The following is a 25,958-nucleotide window of genomic DNA, read 5'->3' as shown; positions in this document are numbered from 1 at the left end:
ACCCACCCCGAACCCCTCGATTAGATTCCAGTCTGTAACTCACTCCCGGGTTTCTGTTATTCTATATATAAACCACCTGAACCCCTCTATTAGATTCCAGTCTGTAACTCGCTCCCGGGTATTTGTTATTCTATACATAAACCACCCCAAACCCCTCTATTATATTCCAGTCTGTAACTCACTCCTGGGTATCTGTTATTCTATATATAAACCACCTGAACCCCTCAATAAGTTTCCAGTCTGTAACTCACTCCCGGGTAGCTGTTATTCTATATATAACCCACCCCGAAGCCCTCGATTAGATTCCAGTCTGTAACTCACTCCCAGGTATCTGAAATTCTGTATATAAACCACCACGAACCCCTCGATTATATTCCAGTCTGTAACTCACTCCCGGGTATCTGTTATTCTATATATAAACCACCCTGAACCCCTCAATTAGATTCCAGTCTGTAACTCACTCCCGGGTATCTGTTATTCTATATATAAACCACCCTGAACCCCTCGATTAGATTCCAGTCTGTAACTCACTCCCGGGTATCTGTTATTCTATATATAAACCACCTCGAACCCCTCGATTAGATTCCAGTCTGTAACTCACTCCCGGGTATGTGTTATTCTATATATAAACCACCTGAACCCCTCGATTAGATTCTAGTCTGTAATTCAATCCCACGTATCTGTTATTCTATATATAAACCACCCCGAACCCCTCGATTAGATTCCAGTGTGTAACTCACACCCAGGTATCTGTTATTCTATATATAGACCACCTTGAACCCCTCGATTAGATTCCAGTCTGTAACTCATTCCCGGGTATCTGAAATTTTGTATGTAAACCACCTCGTAACCCTCGATTAGATTCCAGTGTGTAACTCGCTCTCGGGTATCTGTTATACTATATATAAACCATCCCGAACCCCTCGATTAGATTCCAGTCTGTAACTCAATCCCGGGTATCTATTATTCCATATATAAACCAACCCGAACCCCTCGATTAGCTTCCAGTCTGTAACTCAATCCCGGGTATCTGTTATTCTATATATAAACCACCCCGAACCCCTCGATTAGCTTCCAGTCTGTAACTCATTCCCGGGTAGCTGTTCTTCTATATATAACCCACCCCGAACCCCTCGATTAGATTCCAGTCTGTAACTCACTCCCGGGTTTCTGTTATTCTATATATAAACCACCTGAACCCCTCTATTAGATTCCAGTCTGTAACTCGCTCCCGGGTATTTGTTATTCTATACATAAACCACCCCAAACCCCTCTATTATATTCCTGTCTGTAACTCACTCCTGGGTATCTGTTATTCTATATATAAACCACCTGAACCCCTCAATTAGTTTCCAGTCTGTAACTCACTCCCGGGTAGCTGTTATTCAATATATAACCCACCCCGAACCTCTCGATTATATTCCAGTCTGTAACTCAATCCCGGGTATCTGAAATTCTGTATATAAACCACCCCGAGCCCCTCGATTAGCTTCCAGTCTGTAACTCACTCCCGGGTATCTGTTATTCTATATCTAAACCACCTGAACCCCTCGATAAGATTCCAGTCTGTAACTCACACCCGGGACTCTGTTATTGTATATATAAACCACCTTGAAACCCTCGATTTGATTCCCGTCTGTAACTCATCCCAGCTATGTTATTCTATATATAAACCACCTGAACCCCTCGATGAGATTCCAGTCTGTAACTCACTCCCGGGTATCTGAAATTCGGTATATAAACCACCTCGAACCCCTCAATTAGATTCCAGTCTGTAACTCACTCCCGGGTATCTGTTATTCTATATATAAATCACCCCGAACCCCTCGATTATATTCCAGTCTGTAACTCGCTCCCGGGCATCTGTTATTCTATTTATAGACCACCCCGAACCCCTCGATTAGCTTCCAGTCTGCAACTCACTCCCGGGTATCTGTTATTCTATATATAAACCACTGTGAACCCCTCGATTAGATTCCAGTCTGTAACTCACTCCCGGGTATCTGTTATTCTATATATAAACCACCTCGAACCCCTCGATTAGATTCCAGTCTGTAACTCACTCCCGGATATCTGTTATTCTATATATAAACCCCCCTGAACCCCTCGATTAGATTCCCGTCTGTAACTCATCCCAGCTATGTTATTCTATATATAAACCACCTGAACCCCTTGATTTGATTCCAGTCTGTAACTCACTCCCGGGCATATGTTATTCTATATATAAAGCACCTGAACCCCTCGATTAGATTCCACTCTGTAACTCACTCCCGGGTATCTGTTATTCTATATATAAACCACCCCAAACCCCTCTATTATATTCCAGTCTGTAACTCAATCCCGGGTATCTGTTATTCTATATATAAACCACCCCGAACCCCTCGATTAGATTCCAGTCTGTAACTCACTCCCGGGTATCTGAAATTCGGTATATAAACCACCTCGAACCCCTCAATTAGATTCCAGTCTGTCACTCATTCCCGGGTATCTGTTATTCTACATATAAACCACCGTGAACCACTCGATTAGATTCCAGTCTGTAACTCACTCCCGGGTATCTGTTATTCTATATATAAACCACCCCGAACCCCTCGATTATATTCCAGTCTGTAACTCACTCCCGGGCATCTGTTATTCTATTTATAAACCACCCCGAACCCCTCGATTAGATTCCAGTCCGCAACTCACTCCCGGGTATCTGTTATTCTATAGATAAACCACTGTGAACCCCTCGATTAGATTCCAGTCTGTAACTCACTCCCGGGTATCTGTTATTCTATATATAAACCACCTGAACCCCTCGATTTGATTCCAGTCTGTAACTCACTCCCGGGCATATGTTATTCTATATATAAACCACCCCAAACCCCTCTATTATATTCCAGTCTGTAACTCAATCCCGGGTATCTGTTATTCTATATATAAACCAACCCGAACCCCTCGATTAGCTTCCAGTCTGTAACTCACTCCCGGGTAGCTGTTATTCTATATATAACCCACCCCGAACCCCTCGATTAGATTCCAGTCTGTAACTCACTCCCGGGTATCTGTTATTCTATATATAAACCACCCCGAACCCCTCGATTAGCTTCCAGTCTGCAACTCACTCCCGGGTATCTGTTATTCTATATATAAACCACTGTGAACCCCTCGATTAGATTCCAGTCTGTAACTCACTCCCGGGTATCTGTTATTCTATATATAAACCACCTGAACCCCTCGATTTGATTCCAGTCTGTAACTCAATCCCGGGTATCTGTTATTCTATTTATAAACCACCCCGAACCCCTCGATTAGCTTCCAGTCTGCAACTCACTCCCGGGTATCTGTTATTCTATATATAAACCACTGTGAACCCCTCGATTAGATTCCAGTCTGTAACTCACTCCCGGGTATCTGTTATTCTATATATAAACCACCTGAACCCCTCGATTTGATTCCAGTCTGTAACTCACTCCCGGGCATATGTTATTCTATATATAAACCACCCCAAACCCCTCGATTAGATTCCAGTCTGTAACTCACTCCCGGGTATCTGTTATTCTATATATAAACCACCTCGAACCCCTCGATTAGATTCCAGTCTGTAACTCACTCCCGGGTATGTGTTATTCTATATATAAACCACCTGAACCCCTCGATTAGATTCTAGTCTGTAATTCAATCCCACGTATCTGTTATTCTATATATAAACCACCCCGAACCCCTCGATTAGATTCCAGTGTGTAACTCACACCCAGGTATCTGTTATTCTATATATAGACCACCTTGAACCCCTAGATTAGATTCCAGTCTGTAACTCATTCCCGGGTATCTGAAATTTTGTATGTAAACCACCTCGTAACCCTCGATTAGATTCCAGTCTGTAACTCACTCCCGGGTTTCTGTTATTCTATATATAAACCACCTGAACCCCTCTATTAGATTCCAGTCTGTAACTCACTCCCGGGTATTTGTTATTCTATACATAAACCACCCCAAACCCCTCTATTATATTCCAGTCTGTAACTCACTCCTGGGTATCTGTTATTCTATATATAAACCACCTGAACCCCTCAATTAGTTTCCAGTCTGTAACTCACTCCCGGGTAGCTGTTATTCAATATATAACCCACCCCGAACCTCTCGATTATATTCCAGTCTGTAACTCAATCCCGGGTATCTGAAATTCTGTATATAAACCACCCCGAGCCCCTCGATTAGCTTCCAGTCTGTAACTCACTCCCGGGTATCTGTTATTCTTAATATAAACCCCCCGAACACCTCGATTAGATTCCAGTCTGTAACTCACTCCCGGGTATCTGTTATTCTATATATAACCCACCCCGAACGCCTCGATTAGATTCCAGTCAGTAATCACTCCCGGGTATCTGAAATTCTATATATAAACCACCTTGAACCCCTCGATGAGATTCCAGTCTGTAACTCACTCCCGGGTATCTGAAATTCTGTATATAAACCACCTCGAACCCCTCGATGAGATTCCGGTCTGTAACTCACTCCCGGGTATCTGTTATTCTATGTATAAACCCCCCTGAACCCCTCAATTAGATTCCAGTCTGTAACTCACTCCCTGGACTCTGTTATTCTATATATAAACCACTTGAACCCTTCGATGAGTTTCCTGTCTGTAACTCACACCCGGGTATCTGTTATTCTATATATAAACCACCTGAACACCTCGATTAGATTCCAGTCTGTAACTCACACCCAGGTATCTCTTATTCAATATGAAAACCACCTTGAACCCCTCGGTTAGATTACAATCTGTAACTCACTCCTGGGTATCTGTTATTCTATATATAAACCACCTGAACCCCTTGATTAGATTCCAGTCTGTAACTCACTCCCGGGTATCTGTTATTCTATATATAAACCACCTGAACCCCTCGATTAGATTCCAGTCTGTAACTCACTCCCGGGTATCTGTTATTCTGTATATAAACTACCCCGAACCCCTCGATTAGATTCCAGTCTGTAACTCACTCCCGGGTATTTGTTATTCTATATATAACCCACCCCGGACCCCTCGATGAGATTCCAGTCTGTAACTCACTCCCGGGTATCTGAAATTCTGTACATAAACAATCTCGAACCCCTCGATTAGATTCCAGTCTGTAACTCGCTCCCGGGTATCTGTTATTCTATGTATAAACCCCACCGAACCCCTCGATTAGATTCCAGTCTGTAACTCCCTCCCGGGTATCTGTTATTCTATATATAAACAACCTCGAACCCCTCGATTAGATTCCCGTCTGTAACTCACTCCCGGGTATCTGTTATTCTATATATAAACCACCTGAACCCCTCGATTAGATTCCAGTCTGTAACTCACTCCCGGGTATCTGTTATTCTACATATAAACCACCTGAACACCTCGCTTAGATTCCAGGCTGTAACTCACTCCCAGGTATCTGTTATTCTATAGATAAACCACCTTGAACCCCTTGATTAGATTCCAGGCTGTAACTCACTCCCAGGTATCTGTTATTCTATATACAAACCACCTGAACCCCTCGATTAGATTCTAGTCTGTAACTCAATCCCAGGTATCTGTTATTCTATATATAAACCACCTCGAACCCCTCGATTAGATTCCAGTCTGCAACTCGCTCTCGGGTATCTGTTATTCTATATATAAACCACCTCGAACCCCTCGATTAGATTCCCATCTGTAACTCACTTCCAGGTACCTGTTATTCTATATACAAAACACCCCAAATCCCTCAATTAGATTCCAATCTGTAACTCACTCCCGGGTAACTGTTGTTCTATATATAAACCACCTGAACCCCTCGATTAGATTCCAGCCTGTAACTCAATCCCAGGTATCTGTTATTCTATATATAAACCACCTCGAACCCCTCGATAAGATTCCAGTCTTGAACTGGCTCTCGAGTATATGTTATTCTATATTTAACCACCTCGAACCCCTCGATTAGATTCCAGTCTGTAACTCGCTCCCGGGTATCTGTTATTCTATGTATAAACCCCAACGAACCCCTCGATTAGATTCCAGTCTGTAACACACTCCCGGGTATCTGTTATTCCAAGTATAAACCCCAACGAACCCCTCGATTAGATTCCAGTCAGTAACTCACTCCCGGGTGTGTCTTATTCAATATGAAAACCACCTTGAAGCCCTCGGTTAGATTACAATCTGTAACTGACTCCTGGGTATCTGTTATTCTATATCTAAACCACCTGAACCCCTTGATTAGATTCCAGTCTGTAACACACTCCCGGGTATCTGTTATTCTATGTATAAACCCCAACGAACCCCTCGATTAGATTCCAGTCTGTAACAAACTCCCGGGTATCTGTTATTCTATATATAAACCACCTGAACCCCTCGATTAGATTCCAGTCTGTAACTCGCTCCCGGGTATCTGATATTCTATATATAAATCACCTCGAACCCCTTGATTAGATTCCAGGCTGTAACTCACACCTGGGTATCTGTTATTCTATATATGAACCACCTGAACCCCTCGATTAGATTCCAGTCTGCAACTCACTCACGGGTATCTGTTATTCTATATATAAATCACCTCGAACCCCTTGATTAGATTCCAGTCTGTAACTCATTCCCGGGTATCAGAAATTCTGTATATAAGACACCTTGTACCCCTCGATTAGATTCCAGTCTGTAACTCGCTCCCGAGTATCTGTTATTCTATATATAAAACCCACCGAACCCCTCGATTAGATTCCAGTCTGTAACTCACTCCCGGCTTTCTCTTGTTCTATATATAAACCACTCCGAACCCCTCGATTAGATTCCAGTCTGTAACTCACACTCGGGTATCTGTTATTCTATATATAAACCACCCTGAACTCCTCGATTAGGTTCCAGTCTGTAATTCACTCCCGGGTATCTGTTATTCTATATATAAACCACGCTGAACCCCTCGATTAGATTTCAGTCTGTAACTCACTCCCGGGTATCTGTTATTCTATGTATAAAACCCCCGAACCACTCGATTAGATTGCAGTCTGTAACTCACTCCCAGGTATCTGTTATTCTATTTATGAACCTCCCCAACCCCTCGATTAGATTCCAGGCTGTAACTCACTCCCGGGTATCTGTAATTCTATATATAAACCACCCCGAACCCCTCGATTAGATTCCAGTCTGTAACTCACACCCGGGTATCTGTTATTCTATATATAAACCACCTTGAACCCCTCGATTAGATTCCAGTCTGTAACTCACTCCTGGGTATTTGTTATTCTATATATAAACCACCTGAACCGCTTGATTAGATTCCAGTCTGTAACTCACTCCCGGTTATCTGAAATTCTGTATATAAACCACCTCGAACCCCTCGATGAGATTCCAGTCTGTAACTCACTCCCGGGTATCTGTTATTCTATATATAAATCACCTCGAACCCCTTGATTAGATTCCAGTCTGTAACTCATTCCGGATATCTGTTATTCTATATATAACCCACCCCGAACCCCTCGATTAGATTCCAGTCTGTAACTCACTCCCTGCTCTCTGTTATTCTATATATAAACCACCTCGAACCCCTCGATTAGATTCCAGGCTGTAAATCACTCCCGGGTATGTGTTAGTCTATATATAAACCACCTGAACCCCTTGATTAGATTCCAGTCTGTAACTCATTCCCGGGTATCTGAAATTCTGTATGTAAGACACCTTGTACCCCTCGATTAGATTCCAGTCTGTAACTCGCTCCCGGGTATCTGTTATTCTATATATAAACCATCTTGTGCCCCTCGATTAGATTCCATTCTGTAACTCGTTCCCGAGTATTTGTTATTCTATATATAAAACCCACCGAACCCCTCGATTAGATTCCAGTCTGTAACTCACTCCCGGCTTTCTGTTATTCTATATATAAACCACTCCGAACCCCTCGATTAGATTCCAGTCTGTAACTCACACTCGGGTATCTGTTATTCTATATATAAACCACCCTGAACCCCTCGATTAGGTTCCAGTCTTTAATTCACTCCCGGGTATCTGTTATTCTATATTGAAACCACCCTGAACCCCTCGATTAGATTCCAGTCTGTAACTCACTCCCGGGTATCTGTTATTCTATATATAATCCACCCCGGACCCCTCGATTAGATTCCAGTCTGTAACACACTCCCGGGTATCTGAAATTCTGTATATAAACAACCTCGAACCCCTCGATTAGATTCCAGTCTGTAACTCGCTCCCGGGTATCTGTTATTCTATATATAAACCACCCCGAGCACTTCGATTAGCTTCCAGTCTGCAACTCACTCCCGGGTATCTGTTATTCTATATATAAACCATCTGAACCCCTTGATTAGATTCCAGTCTGTAACACACTCCCGGGAATCTGTTATTCTATGTATAAACCCCAACGAACCCCTCGATTAAATTCCAGTCTGTAACAAACTCCCGGGTATCAGTTATTCTATATATAAACCACCTGAACCCCTCGATTAGATTCCAGTCTGTAACTCACTCCCGGGTATCTGTTATTCTATATATAAACCAACTTGAACTCCCTGATTAGATTCCAGGCTGTAACTCACTCCCAGGTATCTGTTATTCTATATATAAACCACCTGAACCCCTCGATTAGATTCTAGTCTGTAACTCAATCCCAGGTATCTGTTATTCTATATATAAACCACCTCGAACCCCTCGATTAGATTCCAGTCTGTAACTCGTTCTCGGGAATCTGATATTCTATATATAAACCACCTCGAACCCCTCGATTAGATTCCAGTCAGTAACTCACTCCCGGGTATCTGTTATTCTATATATAACCCACCCCGAACCCCTCGATTAGATTCCCGTCTGTAACTCACTTCCAGGTACCTGTTATTCTATATACAAACCACCACAAATCCCTCGATTAGATTCCAGTCTGTAACTCACTCCCGGGTAACTGTTATTCTATATATAAAACACCTGAACCCCTCGATTAGATTCCAGCCTGTAACTCAATCCCAGGTATCTGTTATTCTATATATAAACCACCTCGAACCCCTCGATTCGATTCCAGTTTGTAATTCACTCCCAGGTATCTGAAATTCTGTATATAAGCCACCTCGAACCCCTCGATGAGATTCCAGTCTGTAACTCACTCCCGGGTATCTGTTATTCTATGTATAAACCCCCCTGAACCCCTCGATTAGATTCTAGTCTGTAACTCAATCCCAGGTATCTGTTATTCTATATATAAACCACCTGAACCCTTCGATGAGTTTCCTGTTGTAACTCACACCCGGGTATCTGTTATTCTATATATAAACCACCTGAACACCTCGATTAGATTCCAGTCTGTAACTCACACCCGGGTATCTCTTATTCAGTATGAAAACCACCTTGAACCCCTCGGTTAGATTACTATCTGTAACTCACTCCTGGGTATCTGTTATTCGATGTATAAACCACCTGAACCCCTTGATTAGATTCCAGTCTGTAACTCACTCCCGGGTATCTGTTATTCAAAATATAAACCACGTGAACCCCTTGATTAGATTCCAGTCAGTAACTCACTCCCGGGTATCTGTTATTCTATATACAACCCACCCCGAACCCCTCGATTATATTCAAGTCTGTAACTCACTCCAGGGTATCTTGTTATTCTATATATAACCCACCCCGAACCCCTCGATTAGAATCCAGGCTGTAACTCACACCTGGGTATCTGTTATTCTATATATGAACCACCTGAAACCCTCGATTAGATTCCAGTCTGCAACTCACTCCCAGTTATCTGTTATTCTATATATAAACCACATCGAACCCCTCGATTAGATTCCAGTCTGTAACTCATTCCCGGGTATCTGTTATTCTATATATAAATCACCTCGAACCCCTCGATTAGATTCCAGTCTGTAACTCATTCCCGGGTATCTGAAATTCTGTATATAAGACTCCTTGTACCCCTCGATTAGATTCCAGTCTGTAACTCACTCCCGGGTATCTGAAATTCGGTATATAAACCACCTCGAACCCCTCAATTAGATTCCAGTCTGTCACTCATTCCCGGATATCTGTTATTCTATATATAAACCACCGTGAACCCCTCGATTAGATTCCAGTCTGTAACTCACTCCCGGGTATCTGTTATTCTATATATAAACCACCCCGAACCCCTCGATTATATTCCAGTCTGTAACTCACTCCCGGGCATCTGTTATTCTATTTATAAACCACCCCGAACCCCTCGATTAGCTTCCAGTCTGCAACTCACTCCCGGGTATCTGTTATTCTATATATAAACCACTGTGAACCCCTCGATTAGATTCCAGTCTGTAACTCACTCCCGGGTATCTGTTATTCTATATATAAACCACCTGAACCCCTCGATTTGATTCCAGTCTGTAACTCACTCCCGGGCATATGTTATTCTATATATAAACCACCCCAAACCCCTCTATTATATTCCAGTCTGTAACTCAATCCCGGGTATCTGTTATTCTATATATAAACCACCCCGAACCCCTCGATTAGCTTCCAGTCTGTAACTCACTCCCGGGTAGCTGTTATTCTATATATAACCCACCCCGAACCCCTCGATTAGATTCCAGTCTGTAACTCACTCCCGGGTTTCTGTTATTCTATATATAAACCACCTGAACCCCTCTATTAGATTCCAGTCTGTAACTCGCTCCCGGGTATTTGTTATTCTATACATAAACCACCCCAAACCCCTCTATTATATTCCAGTCTGTAACTCACTCCTGGGTATCTGTTATTCTATATATAAACCACCTGAACCCCTCAATTAGTTTCCAGTCTGTAACTCACTCCCGGGTAGCTGTTATTCAATATATAACCCACCCCGAACCTCTCGATTATATTCCAGTCTGTAATTCAATCCCGGGTATCTGAAATTCTGTATATAAACCACCCCGAGCCCCTCGATTAACTTCCAGTCTGTAACTCACTCCCGGGTATCTGTTATTCTATATCTAAACCACCTGAACCCCTCGATAAGATTCCAGTCTGTAACTCACACCCGGGACTCTGTTATTGTATATATAAACCACCTTGAAACCCTCGATTTGATTCCTCTCTGTAACTCATCCCAGCTATGTTATTCTATATATAAACCACCTGAACCCCTTGATTAGATTCCAGTCTGTAACTCACTCCCGGGTATCTGTTATTCTATATATAAACCACCTGAATACCTCGATTAGATTCCAGTCTGTAACTCACTCCCGGGTATCTGTTATTCTATATATAACCCACCCCGAACCCCTCGATTAGATTCCAGTCAGTAATCACTCCCAGGTATCTGAAATTCTATATATAAACCACCTTGAACCCCTCGATGAGATTCCAGTCTGTAACTCACTCCCGGGTATCTGAAATTCGGTATATAAACCACCTCGAACCCCTCAATTAGATTCCAGTCTGTAACTCACTCCCGGGTATCTGTTATTCTATATATAAATCACCCCGAACCCCTCGATTATATTCCAGTCTGTAACTCGCTCCCGGGCATCTGTTATTCTATTTATAGACCACCCCGAACCCCTCGATTAGCTTCCAGTCTGCAACTCACTCCCGGGTATCTGTTATTCTATATATAAACCACTGTGAACCCCTCGATTAGATTCCAGTCTGTAACTCACTCCCGGGTATCTGTTATTCTATATATAAACCACCTCGAACCCCTCGATTAGATTCCAGTCTGTAACTCACTCCCGGATATCTGTTATTCTCTATATAAACCCCCCTGAACCCCTCGATTAGATTCCCGTCTGTAACTCATCCCAGCTATGTTATTCTATATATAAACCACCTGAACCCCTTGATTTGATTCCAGTCTGTAACTCACTCCCGGGCATATGTTATTCTATATATAAAGCACCTGAACCCCTCGATTAGATTCCACTCTGTAACTCACTCCCGGGTATCTGTTATTCTATATATAAACCACCCCAAACCCCTCTATTATATTCCAGTCTGTAACTCAATCCCGGGTATCTGTTATTCTATATATAAACCACCCCGAGCCCCTCGATTAGATTCCAGTGTGTAACTCACACCCAGGTATCTGTTATTCTATATATAGACCACCTTGAACCCCTCGATTAGATTCCAGTCTGTAACTCATTCCCGGGTATCTGAAATTTTGTATGTAAACCACCTCGTAACCCTCGATTAGATTCCAGTGTGTAACTCGCTCTCGGGTATCTGTTATACTATATATAAACCATCCCGAACCCCTCGATAAGATTCCAGTCTGTAACTCACTCCCGGGTATCTATTATTCCATATATAAACCAACCCGAACCCCTCGATTAGCTTCCAGTCTGTAACTCAATCCCGGGTATCTGTTATTCTATATATAAACCACCCCGAACCCCTCGATTAGCTTCCAGTCTGTAACTCATTCCCGGGTATTTGTTATTCTATATATAAACCACCCCAAACCCCTCTATTATATTCCAGTCTGTAACTCACTCCTGGGTATCTGTTATTCTATATATAAACCACCTGAACCCCCCAATTAGTTTCCAATCTGTAACTCACTCCCGGGTAGCTGTTATTCTATATATAACCCACCCCGAACCCCTCGATTAGATTCCAGTCTGTAACTCACTCCCGGGTATCTGAAATTCGGTATATAAACCACCTCGAACCCCTCAATTAGATTCCAGTCTGTCACTCATTCCCGGGTATCTGTTATTCTATATATAAACCACCGTGAACCCCTCGATTAGATTCCAGTCTGTAACTCACTCCCGGGTATCTGTTATTCTATATATAAACCACCCCGAACCCCTCGATTAGCTTCCAGTCTGCAACTCACTCCCGGGTATCTTATTCTATATATAAACCACTGTGAACCCCTCGATTAGATTCCAGTCTGTAACTCACTCCCGGGTATCTGTTATGCTATATATAAACCACCTGAACCCCTCGATTTGATTCCAGTCTGTAACTCACTCCCGGGCATATGTTATTCTATATATAAACCACCCCAAACCCCTCTATTATATTCCAGTCTGTAACTCAATCCCGGGTATCTGTTATTCTATATATAAACCACCCCGAACCCCTCGATTAGCTTCCAGTCTGTAACTCACTCCCGGGTAGCTGTTATTCTATATATAACCCACCCCGAACCCCTCGATTAGATTCCAGTCTGTAACTCACTCCCGGGTTTCTGTTATTCTATATATAAACCACCTGAACCCCTCTATTAGATTCCAGTCTGTAACTCGCTCCCGGGTATTTGTTATTCTATACATAAACCACCCCAAACCCCTCTATTATATTCCAGTCTGTAACTCACTCCTGGGTATCTGTTATTCTATATATAAACCACCTGAACCCCTCAATTAGTTTCCAGTCTGTAACTCACTCCCGGGTAGCTGTTATTCTATATATAACCCACCCCGAAGCCCTCGATTAGATTCCAGTCTGTAACTCACTCCCAGGTATCTGAAATTCTGTATATAAACCACCACGAACCCCTCGATTATATTCCAGTCTGTAACTCACTCCCGGGTATCTGTTATTCTATATATAAACCACCCTGAACCCCTCAATTAGATTCCAGTCTGTAACTCACTCCCGGGTATCTGTTATTCTATATATAAACCACCCTGAACCCCTCGATTAGATTCCAGTCTGTAACTCACTCCCGGGTATCTGTTATTCTATATATAAACCACCACGAACCCCTCGATTAGATTCCAGTCTGTAACTCACTCCCGGGTATGTGTTATTCTATATATAAACCACCTGAACCCCTCGATTAGATTCTAGTCTGTAATTCAATCCCACGTATCTGTTATTCTATATATAAACCACCCCGAACCCCTCGATTAGATTCCAGTGTGTAACTCACACCCAGGTATCTGTTATTCTATATATAGACCACCTTGAACCCCTCGATTAGATTCCAGTCTGTAACTCATTCCCGGGTATCTGAAATTTTGTATGTAAACCACCTCGTAACCCTCGATTAGATTCCAGTGTGTAACTCGCTCTCGGGTATCTGTTATACTATATATAAACCATCCCGAACCCCTCGATTAGATTCCAGTCTGTAACTCACTCCCGGGTATCTATTATTCCATATATAAACCAACCCGAACCCCTCGATTAGCTTCCAGTCTGTAACTCAATCCCGGGTATCTGTTATTCTATATATAAACCACCCCGAACCCCTCGATTAGCTTCCAGTCTGTAACTCATTCCCGGGTAGCTGTTCTTCTATATATAACCCACCCCGAACCCCTCGATTAGATTCCAGTCTGTAACTCACTCCCGGGTTTCTGTTATTCTATATATAAACCACCTGAACCCCTCTATTAGATTCCAGTCTGTAACTCGCTCCCGGGTATTTGTTATTCTATACATAAACCACCCCAAACCCCTCTATTATATTCCTGTCTGTAACTCACTCCTGGGTATCTGTTATTCTATATATAAACCACCTGAACCCCTCAATTAGTTTCCAGTCTGTAACTCACTCCCGGGTAGCTGTTATTCAATATATAACCCACCCCGAACCTCTCGATTATATTCCAGTCTGTAACTCAATCCCGGGTATCTGAAATTCTGTATATAAACCACCCCGAGCCCCTCGATTAGCTTCCAGTCTGTAACTCACTCCCGGGTATCTGTTATTCTATATCTAAACCACCTGAACCCCTCGATAAGATTCCAGTCTGTAACTCACACCCGGGACTCTGTTATTGTATATATAAACCACCTTGAAACCCTCGATTAGATTCCAGTCTGTAACTCACTCCCGGGTATCTGTTATTCTATTTATAGACCACCCCGAACCCCTCGATTAGCTTCCAGTCTGCAACTCACTCCCGGGTATCTGTTATTCTATATATAAACCACTGTGAACCCCTCGATTAGATTCCAGTCTGTAACTCACTCCCGGGTATCTGTTATTCTATATATAAACCACCTCGAACCCCTCGATTAGATTCCAGTCTGTAACTCACTCCCGGATATCTGTTATTCTATATATAAACCCCCCTGAACCCCTCGATTAGATTCCCGTCTGTAACTCATCCCAGCTATGTTATTCTATATATAAACCACCTGAACCCCTTGATTTGATTCCAGTCTGTAACTCACTCCCGGGCATATGTTATTCTATATATAAAGCACCTGAACCCCTCGATTAGATTCCAGTCTGTAACTCACTTCCGGGTATCTGTTATTCTATATATAAACCCCTCTATTATATTCTAGTCTGTCATTCACTCCCGGGTGTCTGTTATTCTATATATAAACCACCCCGAAGCCCTCGATTAGATTCCAGTCTGTAACTCACTCCCGGGTATCTGTTATTCTATATATAAACCACCTCGAACCCCTCAATTAGATTCCAGTCTGTCACTCATTCCCGGGTATCTGTTATTCTACATATAAACCACCGTGAACCACTCGATTAGATTCCAGTCTGTAACTCACTCCCGGGTATCTGTTATTCTATATATAAACCACCCCGAACCCCTCGATTATATTCCAGTCTGTAACTCACTCCCGGGCATCTGTTATTCTATTTATAAACCACCCCGAACCCCTCGATTAGATTCCAGTCCGCAACTCACTCCCGGGTATCTGTTATTCTATAGATAAACCACTGTGAACCCCTCGATTAGATTCCAGTCTGTAACTCACTCCCGGGTATCTGTTATTCTATATATAAACCACCTGAACCCCTCGATTTGATTCCAGTCTGTAACTCACTCCCGGGCATATGTTATTCTATATATAAACCACCCCAAACCCCTCTATTATATTCCAGTCTGTAACTCAATCCCGGGTATCTGTTATTCTATATATAAACCAACCCGAACCCCTCGATTAGCTTCCAGTCTGTAACTCACTCCCGGGTAGCTGTTATTCTATATATAACCCACCCCGAACCCCTCGATTAGATTCCAGTCTGTAACTCACTCCCGGGTATCTGTTATTCTATATATAAACCACCCCGAACCCCTCGATTAGCTTCCAGTCTGCAACTCACTCCTGGGTATCTGTTATTCTATATATAAACCACTGTGAACCCCTCGATTAGATTCCAGTCTGTAACTCACTCCCGGGTATCTGTTATTCTATATATAAAGCACCTGAACCCCTCGATTTGATTCCAGTCTGTAACTCAATCCCGGGTATCTGTTATTCTATTTATAAACCACCCCGAACCCCTCGATTAGCTTCCAGTCTGCAACTCACTCCCGGGTATCTGTTATTCTATATATAAACCACTGTGAACCCCTCGATTAGATTCCAGTCTGTAACTCACTCCCGGGTATCTGTTATTCTATATATAAACCACCTGAACCCCTCGATTTGATTCCAGTCTGTAACTCACTCCCGGGCATATGTTATTCTATATATAAACCACCCCAAACCCCTCGATTAGATTCCAGTCTGTAACTCACTCCCGGGTATCTGTTATTCTATATATAAACCACCTCGAACCCCTCGATTAGATTCCAGTCTGTAACTCACTCCCGGGTATGTGTTATTCTATATATAAACCACCTGAACCCCTCGATTAGATTCTAGTCTGTAATTCAATCCCACGTATCTGTTATTCTATATATAAACCACCCCGAACCCCTCGATTAGATTCCAGTGTGTAACTCACACCCAGGTATCTGTTATTCTATATATAGACCACCTTGAACCCCTAGATTAGATTCCAGTCTGTAACTCATTCCCGGGTATCTGAAATTTTGTATGTAAACCACCTCGTAACCCTCGATTAGATTCCAGTCTGTAACTCACTCCCGGGTTTCTGTTATTCTATATATAAACCACCTGAACCCCTCTATTAGATTCCAGTCTGTAACTCACTCCCGGGTATTTGTTATTCTATACATAAACCACCCCAAACCCCTCTATTATATTCCAGTCTGTAACTCACTCCTGGGTATCTGTTATTCTATATATAAACCACCTGAACCCCTCAATTAGTTTCCAGTCTGTAACTCACTCCCGGGTAGCTGTTATTCAATATATAACCCACCCCGAACCTCTCGATTATATTCCAGTCTGTAACTCAATCCCGGGTATCTGAAATTCTGTATATAAACCACCCCGAGCCCCTCGATTAGCTTCCAGTCTGTAACTCACTCCCGGGTATCTGTTATTCTATATCTAAACCACCTGAACCCCTCGATAAGATTCCAGTCTGTAACTCACTCCCGGGACTCTGTTATTGTATATATAAACCACCTTGAAAGCCTCGATTTGATTCCCGTCTGTAACTCATCCCAGCTATGTTATTCTATATATAAACCACCTGAACCCCTTGATTAGATTCCAGTCTGTAACTCACTCCCGGGTATCTGTTATTCTATATATAAACCACCTGAATACCTCGATTAGATTCTAGTCTGTAACTCACTCCCGGGTATCTGTTATTCTTAATATAAACCCCCCGAACACCTCGATTAGATTCCAGTCTGTAACTCACTCCCGGGTATCTGTTATTCTATATATAACCCACCCCGAACGCCTCGATTAGATTCCAGTCAGTAATCACTCCCGGGTATCTGAAATTCTATATATAAACCACCTTGAACCCCTCGATGAGATTCCAGTCTGTAACTCACTCCCGGGTATCTGAAATTCGGTATATAAACCACCTCGAACCCCTCAATTAGATTCCAGTCTGTAACTCACTCCCGGGTATCTGTTATTCTATATATAAATCACCCCGAACCCCTCGATTATATTCCAGTCTGTAACTCGCTCTCGGGCATCTGTTATTCTATTTATAGACCACCCCGAACCCCTCGATTAGCTTCCAGTCTGCAACTCACTCCCGGGTATCTGTTATTCTATATATAAACCACTGTGAACCCCTCGATTAGATTCCAGTCTGTAACTCACTCCCGGGTATCTGTTATTCTATATATAAACCACCTCGAACCCCTCGATTAGATTCCAATCTGTAACTCACTCCCGGATATCTGTTATTCTATATATAAACCCCCCTGAACCCCTCGATTAGATTCCCGTCTGTAACTCATCCCAGCTATGTTATTCTATATATAAACCACCTGAACCCCTTGATTTGATTCCAGTCTGTAACTCACTCCCGGGCATATGTTATTCTATATATAAAGCACCTGAACCCCTCGATTAGATTCCACTCTGTAACTCACTCCCGGGTATCTGTTATTCTATATTTAAACCACCCCAAACCCCTCTATTATATTCCAGTCTGTAACTCAATCCCGGGTATCTGTTATTCTATATATAAACCACCCCGAACCCCTCGATTAGCTTCCAGTCTGTAACTCACTCCCGGGTAGCTGTTATTCTATATATAACCCACCCCGAACACCTCGATTAGATTCCAGTCTGTAACTCACTCCCGGGTTTCTGTTATTCTATATATAAACCACCTGAACCCCTCTATTAGATTCCAGTCTGTAACTCGCTCCCGGGTATTTGTTATTCTATATATAAACCACCCCAAACCCCTCTATTATATTCCAGTCTGTAACTCACTCCTGGGTATCTGTTATTCTATATATAAACCACCTGAACCCCCCAATTAGTTTCCAATCTGTAACTCACTCCCGGGTAGCTGTTATTCTATATATAACCCACCCCGCACCCCTCGATTAGATTCCAGTCTGTAACTCACTCCCGGGTATCTGAAATTCGGTATATAAATCACCTCGAACCCCTCAATTAGATTCCAGTCTGTCACTCATTCCCGGGTATCTGTTATTCTATATATAAACCACCGTGAACCCCTCGATTAGATTCCAGTCTGTAACTCACTCCCGGGTATCTGTTATTCTATATATAAACCACCCCGAACCCCTCGATTATATTCCAGTCTGTAACTCACTCCCGGGCATCTGTTATTCTATTTATAAACCACCCCGAACCCCTCGATTAGCTTCCAGTCTGCAACTCACTCCCGGGTATCTGTTATTCTATATATAAACCACTGTGAACCCCTCGATTAGATTCCAGTCTGTAACTCACTCCCGGGTATCTGTTATTCTATATATAAACCACCCTGAACCCCTCAATTAGATTCCAGTCTGTAACTCACTCCCGGGTATCTGTTATTCTATATATAAACCACCCTGAACCCCTCGATTAGATTCCAGTCTGTAACTCACTCCCGGGTATCTGTTATTCTATATATAAACCACCTCGAACCCCTCGATTAGATTCCAGTCTGTAACTCACTCCCAGGTATCTGTTATACTATATATAAACCATCCCGAACCCCTCGATTAGATTCCAGTCTGTAACTCACTCCCGGGTATCTGTTATTCCATATATAAACCAACCCGAACCCCTCGATTAGCTTCCAGGCTGTATCTCACTCCCAGCTATCTGTTATTCTATATATAAACCACCCCGAACCCCTCGATTATATTCCAGCCTGTAACTCAGTCCCAGGTATCTGTTGTTCTATATATAAACCACCTCGAACCCCTCGATTAGATTCCAGTCTGTAACACACTCCCAGGTATCTGTTATTCTATATGTAAACCACCTCGAACCCCTCGATTAGATTCCAGGCTGTAACTCATTCCCGGGTATCTGTTATTCTATATATAACCCAACCCGAACCCCTCGATTAGATTCCAGTCTGTAACTCACTCCCGGGTATCTGAAATTCTGTATATAAACCACCTCGAACCCCTCGATTAGATTCCAGTCTGTAACTCGCTCCCGGGTATCTGTTATTCTATATATAAACCCCACCGAACCCCTCGATTAGATTCCAGTCTGTAACTCACTCCCGGGTATCTATTATTCTACATATAAGCCACCCCAAACCCCTCGATTAGATTCCAGTCTGTAACTCACTCTTGAAAGCTCGAGATCCTCCTCAGGGGTCTCGTAATCTGGCACCCTCGCCCCTTCCCCTCAAAATGTCTCTCACCGCAACTATTAGGGCCATTAATCTCATGCTGCAGCAATTTTTTTTAAAAAATTCTGTTCGTAGGATGTGGGCGTTGTTGATTAGGCCCAGCATTTATTACCCATCCCTAACTGCCCCTTGAGAAGATGGGGGTGAGCTGCCTTCTTGAACCGCTGCAGTCCATGTGGTGTAGGTACCCACATTGCTGTTAGGGAGGGAGTTTCAGGGTTTTGACCCAGCGACAGTGAAGGGCCAGCCGATATATTTCCAAATCAGGATGGTGTGTGGCTTGGAGGGGAACTTGCAGGTGGTGGTGTTGCCAAGCTGCCCTTGTCCTTCTAGGTCCTCCCCCGCTCCCTATCTAAGTGGGAGTATATTGCAGTATTATATTATACAGTAAACCTTGGGCAAGGAGAAGTCATGATGTGCATAGGACTTTGAGTTCAAGGCTAATTTATTTTTAAAAGCAGAGCTATTGTGCAAACCTTGTATTTATATAGCGCCTTTGAATCAGCGACGCAACTCGAGGTGCTTCACAGCAGCGGGTTACTGAACAGAGCTTGAGACCCGGCCACATAAGGGGATGTTAGGTATTGTAGGATGCTGTGTCTGTCAGCGTGCCATTGCCCTGTAAAGGTGCTCGGGACAGCAAGGGTTAGTGCGGGACTGGAGAATAGCACTGCCCACGGTATGATGTATAGAGTCACATGGTAATAGACTGAGAGAACAGTCTAGAGACAACACTCTGGAGGCAGCCTGCATGGAGGTAACAGCACCATGCATGACAGTAACCTGGGATCTGTAAGTAGTTAAAGGTTAACAATAAATGGTTGATGTTTAAATATACAAGTCTCAAGATCTCATCATTGTGCCATCTGAAGAACCCACATTGCAACATTAGGGACTGCAACGGTTCAAGAAGGCGGCTCAGCACCACCTTCTCGAGGGGCAATTAGGGATGGGGAACTAAGGGAAAGAGAGAGGTTTAGGGAGGGAATTCCGGAACTTAGGGCTGAGGGCACAGCCGCCAGTGGTGCAACAATGGAAATAAAGGGACGTGCAAGAGGCCGGGATTGGAGGAACGCCGGGATCTCGGGAGGGTTGCGGGGGACTGCAGGAGATGTATAGAGACGTGCTCGAGCAAGATCTTGGCCTTTGGGTTTGGGAGTGGGGGGGCGGGGAGCCCAGCTGTCGTATGCTGAGCTCTGATCCAGTTTCTAATGCAGTTATCGTTTTTATTTTTGCTCTTATTTTTGCAGCTATTCTCGCTGGGAACCGATGAGACAGGGGGACGCCAGCAGAGGGATCTTGACCACCACGTGGCCGATCTTCGCCTGGGCAGCAGCGAGGCCCAACTCCCCCTGGGGCTGCGGTGCGCCGAGCCCGAGCCCCTCTCCCACGCGGCCGCCGACCCCTCTCGCCCAGGGGCGGCAGGTGGGCCGGGGGAGCCCTTGCGTGGGGTCTCCGGCGGCATCGCGAGGGCCCCTGGACCGCCACGGGGGGTCCGGTGTGCTCCCACGGAGCCGCCCGGGGGCTCGGGGGAGCTGAAGAGGTCGGCGTCGGGGACACAGCTCGCCGAAGGCCCTCTGGACAATCCCGACTCCGACTCCAGGCCCAGCTCAGGTGATGAGGGACCCGGCCTCACCGTCGCTGCCCTCTTAGAAAGTAAAACGGGCGCCTCCGAGAGTGGATGGGGATGGGGGGGGGGGGGGGGGGGGGGGGGGGGGGTTGCACAGCGCGGAATGACCTGAGTGATTACGGGTTAAATCCAGAGGCAAGCTAGACTGGTCTTCCCTCGAGTATCAGCGAGTAAGGGGTGGTCTAATCGAGGGGGTTCGACATGATTAAAGGATTCGATTGGGTCGATAGAGAGAAATTATTCCCTCTGGTGGAGGGGGGTGGGGGGTCCAGGGGGGAGGTGGTCCAGAACAAAGGGGGCAGAACATTAAAACGAGAGCCAGGCCGTTCAGGGGTGATGTCAGGGAGCGCTTCCTTCACACAGAGGGGAGTGGGAAACCTGGAACTCTCTCCCTGCCCTGTCGAGGCTGAGGGCAGCGGGGTGGTGGGTGGTCAATTGAAAATGTCCAAATTAGTGAATTAATTGAAGACAAAAGCCAGGGAACGGGGGTTGGGGGTGACGAGGGGTTGGGGGTGACGAGGGGTTGGGGGTGACGAAGGTTTGGGGGTGACGAAGGTTTGGGGGAACGAGGGGTTGGGAGGGGACGGTGTAACCACAAGGTTAGGGCAGGGCTGTTTGCTACTGTCATGGGCATGAGGATCCAGGTGTGGCAAAAACAGGGCACCCTCCCTGGGGCAAGTGATGGCAGCAGCATTCATAGAAACAGGCTACGCTGCCAAACAGATTGGCAGGTCACAACAAGTGTCAAGCGTGCATGCTCAGCCTTGCCCATAGAGTGACGGCTGGACGTTTGCTAGGTCAACCCATGTAGTCGAGATCTGTTTTGTGTCATGTATAGGAGTGTGCTCGAGGGGTTAGCGCTGCGACGGATTTAATCAGGAGGCAGGGGGAGGGATGGGATAATGAGAGAGTAGGGCGGGGGGGGGGTGGTGGAAATGGTAAGTGTGGGATATTGGGAGGTGTGGAGAGGGAATGGGTTTAAACGAGAGCTGGGGGAAGTGGAGAGGGTGGGATATTGGGGGGTGTGGAGAGGGAGTGGGTTTAAGGGAGAGCTGGGGGAAGTGGAGAGGGTGGGATATTGGGAGGTGTGGAGAGGGAGTGGGTTTAAGGGAGAGCTGGGGGAAGTGGAGAAGGTGGGATAACAGGAGAGTTATTGACTCCAGATTAAAAATGGGGGACAGTTTTTACCGCCTCTTGTCCTTGACTTTTCTCTCTCTCTCGTGTCCCTCAGGTTTTTACGATGTCAGTGACAGCACTTCATGCTCCCTCTCGAACTCCTGCACGTCCGTGTACAGCGAGTGCCCCTCTGGCTCGAGATGGAGCATGCAGTCCCTCTCCCAGCTGCCCCGGCCGAACTGCCACTGGAACAGACCCCGCTCCACGGATGACTCCGCCGTCCGGTTGATGGACCTGCGCTCACAGAGGCTCCTGCTGTGCGGCCAGGGAATCCAAGCTGACGAGGACTGCGGGCCAAGCGGGGCCGACAGGAGGTCAAAGGTCGCGCAGCGGCCAGTCTCGACCGGTAGGTTTCGCGGGGACCGACCGACCGCCAGCCAGCCCCGTCGTTCGGCGCGCCCGCTAGCCGCGCTTTGCGAACAGCTTCCCTCTCCTGGTCTTGCGGGCGGGTGCCTGATTGGCAATGGGGGGTGGGGGGGAGGGAGGTGGACGTAGACGGCTGTGGGCATCACCTTAGAAGTCAGGATGCTGCCTGCTGCAGCCGAACAGCCCACAGGCCCGCACCTCGGGGGTCGCTCCCAGTTCTGGCGGTTGACACACGGGGAACCTGAGCCCCCGGGGTGGGGGCGAGGGGGCAGCTAGGGATTGCTGGAGATCCGAGTCCGGGGGAGGGAGGGAGGGGGGGTGGGGGGAGAGGGGGACCAGGCCCGGCGGCAGGGGTGGGGTAGGGTGGGGTGGGTGTTTGAGAGAGGGTGGGGGAGCGAGGGTGGCGAACCACGTTGGTCCGATTCTCTAACCCCCTCCCCTCTTTCTCTGTATTCCAGGTGACCTGAACTTGCTCCGCCGTTGCCTGAGTGTTGACCCCAGGGGAGGGCCCCTGTCCTGTTACCGTGGTGACTGGGGCCCCCGGGGAGCCCCCGATGCCAAGTACCAGTGCGACCTGGTCTCCCGGAACGGCACCGAGGTGTACCACTACCCGAGCCCGCTGCACGCCGTGGCCCTGCAGAGCCCCCTCTTCACCGCGCCCTCGCCCCGCGGGTGCCCGTCGCAGGAGGACGACCTGGGGGGCGCCACCTGGGCGTCCAAGGTAGCCGGGCCGTCCCCGGCGCCCGCGACCCTGCTGCCCGCCAGCAGGGGGAGGCTGGACAAGTACATCTCGGGCCTGGTCCTCCGCTTCCGCTGCCGGCCGGCCCCTGGCAAGTCCGAGCTGGCCTCCCACGCCAAGAGCCTGTCCATGTCCTCCGTCTACAGCCAGAGCTCGTCGACCTTGGGGGGTGGGGCGGCGCCGCTGGTCAGCCCCGCCGGCGGCTGGAAGCTGCGCCGGAGGATCTCGACCTGCTGCCAGGCGGCCGACAGGGCCCGCTCGCCGGAGGGGGCCCAGAGCCACCACAGCAACAGCAACAGCAGCAGCAGCGAGGCCTCGTCGCCCTCCTCGGAGACGTGCCGGCTGTCGGAGCCCCTGGGCCTGGGCCCCTCCTGCCCTCCCGAGGCCCCGCTCTACCTGGGGAAGCACCTGCACCGCGAGCTGGTCAAGTGCCCGCCGGCAGATGAGGGAGGCCCGAGGCCTGGAGCCGGCGGGAGGAAATCGGGCAGCCGCTCCCGCTCCGAGATGAACCTCAACTTGGCCGGCTGCCAGAGGCCCGAGGCTTCGCCGCCGTGCGGCCTTGAGTGCCGGCCCAGCCCGGCCAAGAGGCGGCAGAGGAAGTGGACGTCGGTGCTGGAGATCCCGGGCCCCGCCTCCTCGGCCGGCAGCCGGTGCAGGCCGAGGAAGCCCGGCTTCCTGGGCCAGGCCCAGGCTTTCCTCAGCCGGCGCCACCGGGCCTTCTCCGCCGACTCGCCCCCCTCCGGGGCGCTGGAGGCGAGCCGCGAGGACCTCTGGGCCTGCCGTTGCCGCGGAGACGCCGGCCCGTGCCAGGCCCGGGACTGGGCCCGGGGGGCCGAGACCCTGCCCCGGCCCGCCGCCGCCGCCGCCGCCGCCGCCGCCGCCGACACCAGGTTCCACCGCTCCAAGTCCTTCAAGGAGCTGAGGAAGAAGGTCCAGCTGTCCATTCGGCCTTGGTCCCTCAAGGTGAACAACTCCTCCAAATGACCTTGGAGAGAGGGGGTGGGGAGGGCAGTAGAGCTGCCCATGGTTGTTGGGGGTTTCTTGGGGGGGGGGGGGGGGGGTAGAGAGAGAGAGAGAGAGAGAGTCAGGAAGGGGGCGAGGGTTCGGGAGGCGGCCTAGATAGTTTTTGATCAAAGTGACTCTGGTTGAAATGGGGGGGGGGGGCGGGATGGGGTTGGCAGGGAGGTCATGCTCCTCTCAGTGCGTGACCCCCCCCCCCCCCCCCCAGCAGAGGCTTAGTGACGTAGGGCTGGGCACGCAAAACGTCGGCGCCCGCCCAACTTCCCTCCCCCCCCCCCCCACCCGGGGCGAGCCCGGTCGGCGGGCTATTCGGCAACAGGAGGCGGCGCAGCCGAGCCCAGCGCTGGGCTCTCGTCTGCCTTGAGACAGAAGTTCTCGCCACCGCCGCCACACCACCCCCCACCCCCCCCCCCACTCTCTCTCTCTCTCTCTCTCTCCCTCTCTTCACTACCCCACCCCCCCCACCACCCCCTACCTCCCCCCTCCCCCTGCTCATTCCCATTGACATTTTGGAGGGGAAACTGGGAGCTTCCCAGGATGAACTGATGTGAACTGGGCCGCTTAGTGCCTTAAAACTGTTTTGACTCTGATAACTCGTGCTTTTCCTGAAAAGAAATTTTAAGTGTCTTAACACTGGGATATAATATTTTTTTTTTGGATGGTGAATGTGCTGTGTCCCATTAAAGCTGTTTTTGACTTTGAGTTTCTCTGCTCCTGTTTGCATTGTGTTTGTCCACTGAATCTGAGTGAGTGAGGGGTGGTGGGGGGGGGTTAGGCTTCATCACGTCCGTAACCAAAGGAGCCAGGGTCACGACTGCCAATGTTCTTCAAACGCTGTGTGTATGGGGACCCACTAAAAGCCAGGTTGTAGGTTAGGTTTATACAGCACTAGAGGAGACCATTCAGCCCATTGTGTGCCTGTGTCAGCTCTTTCGAAGATCTATCCAATCAGTCCCATTTCCCCCACCCCACCCCCCCGCAACAAATTTGTCTTTTTCAAGTATTTATGCAACTCCCCCTTTCCAAAGCTCCTACTGAATCTGCTTCCACCACCCTTTGAGGCAGCACCTTCCGGATCACAACAACTCGCTGTGTAAAATAAACCAAAATTCTCCTCATGTCTCCCCCACTCTGGTCCTTTTTCCGATTC

General features: G+C 46.9%; 1 protein-coding gene across 1 annotated transcript in view; it reads left to right on the top strand.

The window, feature by feature from the left end:
• The window catches only part of LOC121272948 (dapper homolog 2-like), a 145,882-nt gene extending 121,063 nt beyond the window's left edge, over nucleotides 1-24,819 (top strand). Inside the window, exons 2-4 of the mRNA XM_041179848.1 lie at nucleotides 21,128-21,491; nucleotides 22,739-23,029; nucleotides 23,508-24,819. Of these exons, the coding sequence (XP_041035782.1) occupies nucleotides 21,128-21,491; nucleotides 22,739-23,029; nucleotides 23,508-24,772 (1,920 nt within the window). The 3' untranslated portion in view covers nucleotides 24,773-24,819. The remainder of the gene's footprint in view (nucleotides 1-21,127; nucleotides 21,492-22,738; nucleotides 23,030-23,507) is intronic.
• Nucleotides 24,820-25,958: the final 1,139 nt, after the last annotated feature.

The sequence above is a fragment of the Carcharodon carcharias genome, chromosome 37 (assembly GCF_017639515.1).
Source record: "Carcharodon carcharias isolate sCarCar2 chromosome 37, sCarCar2.pri, whole genome shotgun sequence".
In the NCBI taxonomy this organism is placed as follows: Eukaryota; Metazoa; Chordata; class Chondrichthyes; order Lamniformes; family Lamnidae; genus Carcharodon; species Carcharodon carcharias.
Note: the sequence above shows the minus strand (reverse complement) of the source record. Positions and strands in the feature narration are given on the sequence as shown.